Source organism: Fukomys damarensis, unplaced genomic scaffold (genome assembly GCF_012274545.1).
Source record: "Fukomys damarensis isolate Sample0158 unplaced genomic scaffold, DMR_v1.0_HiC HiC_scaffold_39, whole genome shotgun sequence".
NCBI classification, from domain to species: Eukaryota; Metazoa; Chordata; class Mammalia; order Rodentia; family Bathyergidae; genus Fukomys; species Fukomys damarensis.
Genome location: NW_022900951.1, coordinates 19,706,115 through 19,708,165, shown reverse-complemented (window position 1 = coordinate 19,708,165; position 2,051 = coordinate 19,706,115). Strand labels below are relative to the sequence as shown.

Genomic DNA, 2,051 nt, shown 5'->3' with positions numbered 1-2,051 from the left:
GAAATGGGATTGGTTTTTTTCCTTTCTGACTTTAAATGTTTCATAACCCTGCCTCCACATTTCACTTGTACAACCCGGGCTTTCTCATCAGCGTTCTTTCTCTTACCTGGTTTTTGAGTTCTTGAAAATTCTGTTGGATGAAATGTACAGTGTTATCAAGGGAAAGTCCAGTTTTATATCTGTAGTTACCAACTTTGGAATTCAACATAAGCATAAAAATCTTAAAGTGGGTTAAAGACTGTTTTTAAGTGATTTTTGTTAATCTATTGATGCTTGGGTCATTTTTATTTTATACTCCTCAGCACGGAAAATATGTAAGGACGGAAGGATTAATAAAATGCTTGCTTCCACAAACAATTAAATCAGAGTAGTTTATTAAAAAAGAGTCAAAACAGAAACTCTAAGTACCAGTGTGTACATTGTACACATTTAAATGACTCACAAGAATGAAGTTTTTTCATATAAAGATCACGCCACCTTGTTGTTTATCAAAAGATGTTCAAGGAGAAATCTGACTCCAAACCGCCTACATGATTGCCATTTTAAACAGACTGCATTTCAAACATGCAACAACGCCACTGGTAATAAAGCTTTGGAATGGGTGCTCATTCTATTATTTCACTACAAACAGGACAGAAAGCAAGGTAAGTCGAGAATATATTCTAAAATAGAACGGGAGGTTGTCATCGTCTACACCAGCACGCCTCACTCCTCTGCCGCCATTTTTAGCAAGTATTCCTTGTCTATCTTGAAGAGCCTCCATCCTTCTTCACTGGACAGATCAGAAGCACCTCTTCTTTTGTAGAAGTTGATAGATGGTTCATTCCATTCCGCTACCAAGAAGTGCATGCTGCTGCAGCGACACTTCATGGCAACCTGTTGAGAGAAAACATGAACTTGGTGACATTTCACCTGCTTTCCAAAACCCAATTTTGAATGAGTCACTGTGATAACCCAGTAACGCTTACAAATTCAGAAACCCCAAACTAGGCCATACCTGGCTTAGATTCTTCAAAATTTCTGATCCTATACCAAAACCTAAACGAAAGAAGTACAGTTGAAAACTTCACCATAAGGACCCAGAGCCCTGATTTCTTTTTAGAACCTCCCCCATCCCTGAATTCAACTGTACCTCTATAATCACTCATCACGAAGAAGTCTTCAAGATACAGTAATTTGCCAATCCATGGGTCATAGGTAAAATAGTACATGGCAAAACCAACAATGCTGTGTCCTGGAATAAGAGGAGATGGATGAGATGGCGAGAAGAAAAACAATCCAATAATGTTGTAGCGGCAGAATCAGAAGCCTATGGTAGGTTTTAAAGAAATATACATGCATGTGTATTACAGAAACAAGTAGCCACTCAACAGGACTGCCTCCTGATCTTTAGCTTAGAGCAGTCCTGGCCACTGTTGGACGAGCTCACTGTGCTTAGACACAGCTTTGCAAAAAGCACACATTAGAGCCAGCTGAAGCCAGGCTACAACTGGGACTGGCAACTCTAACTCTGCAGTCTGCTGGGTCTCACACTCAGGAAGCGAGAATGCTTTCATTACTTGCCAGAGCACAACTGCTATGGTCTTAAACTACTGAGGACACACATTATTCACATCCTAATGATATACTCGTAGGCTGACTTGGGAACAAGTTGGGTTTACACGGCAGTTCAGAAGAGTAAATATTTGGCGTTTACCAACTCTTGCTTCCTTAAGGTCAGAACATCAGGCCAAAAGTACAATGTTTAATTTCAGAACTTGCCTTCCAATTTAAATATTTTCAATGTGCTCTCCCCAGTTTTTAAGCCTGAAGGAGTAAGCAAAACCCGGAAATAGGTATTACGTAACATCCACGGGTGGTGGAAAAAAACCACCTCACCCCTTTAGAAAACCAGCTCATTTCTTCTAGCTTGGGGAACAGCTGTCAGAAAGAAACTTAAGAAAGTACCCACCCAGACAACTTCCCCTTTTAGCTGTCTTCTGACCAGTCAACAGGGGCCAGCAAAAAAAAAAAAAAAAAAAAAAAAAAAAAAAAAAAAAAAAAGAACCACC

At 39.7% G+C, this 2,051-nt stretch overlaps 1 protein-coding gene across 2 annotated transcripts in view; it reads right to left on the bottom strand.

Moving 5' to 3' along the window:
- Positions 1 to 379: 379 nt before the first annotated feature.
- The window catches only part of Sat1 (spermidine/spermine N1-acetyltransferase 1), a 3,007-nt gene continuing 1,335 nt past the window's right edge, over positions 380 to 2,051 (bottom strand). The window contains exons 3-5 of one of the 2 annotated variants that reach the window (XM_019205000.2): positions 1,133 to 1,234; positions 998 to 1,038; positions 380 to 876 (exon numbers count right to left, since the gene is read on the bottom strand). In XM_019205000.2, the coding sequence (XP_019060545.1) occupies positions 706 to 876; positions 998 to 1,038; positions 1,133 to 1,211 (291 nt within the window). In that variant the 5' untranslated portion in view covers positions 1,212 to 1,234 and the 3' untranslated portion in view covers positions 380 to 705. The remainder of the gene's footprint in view (positions 877 to 997; positions 1,039 to 1,132; positions 1,235 to 2,051) is intronic. The other variant, XM_010607145.3, reaches the window with a different exon arrangement.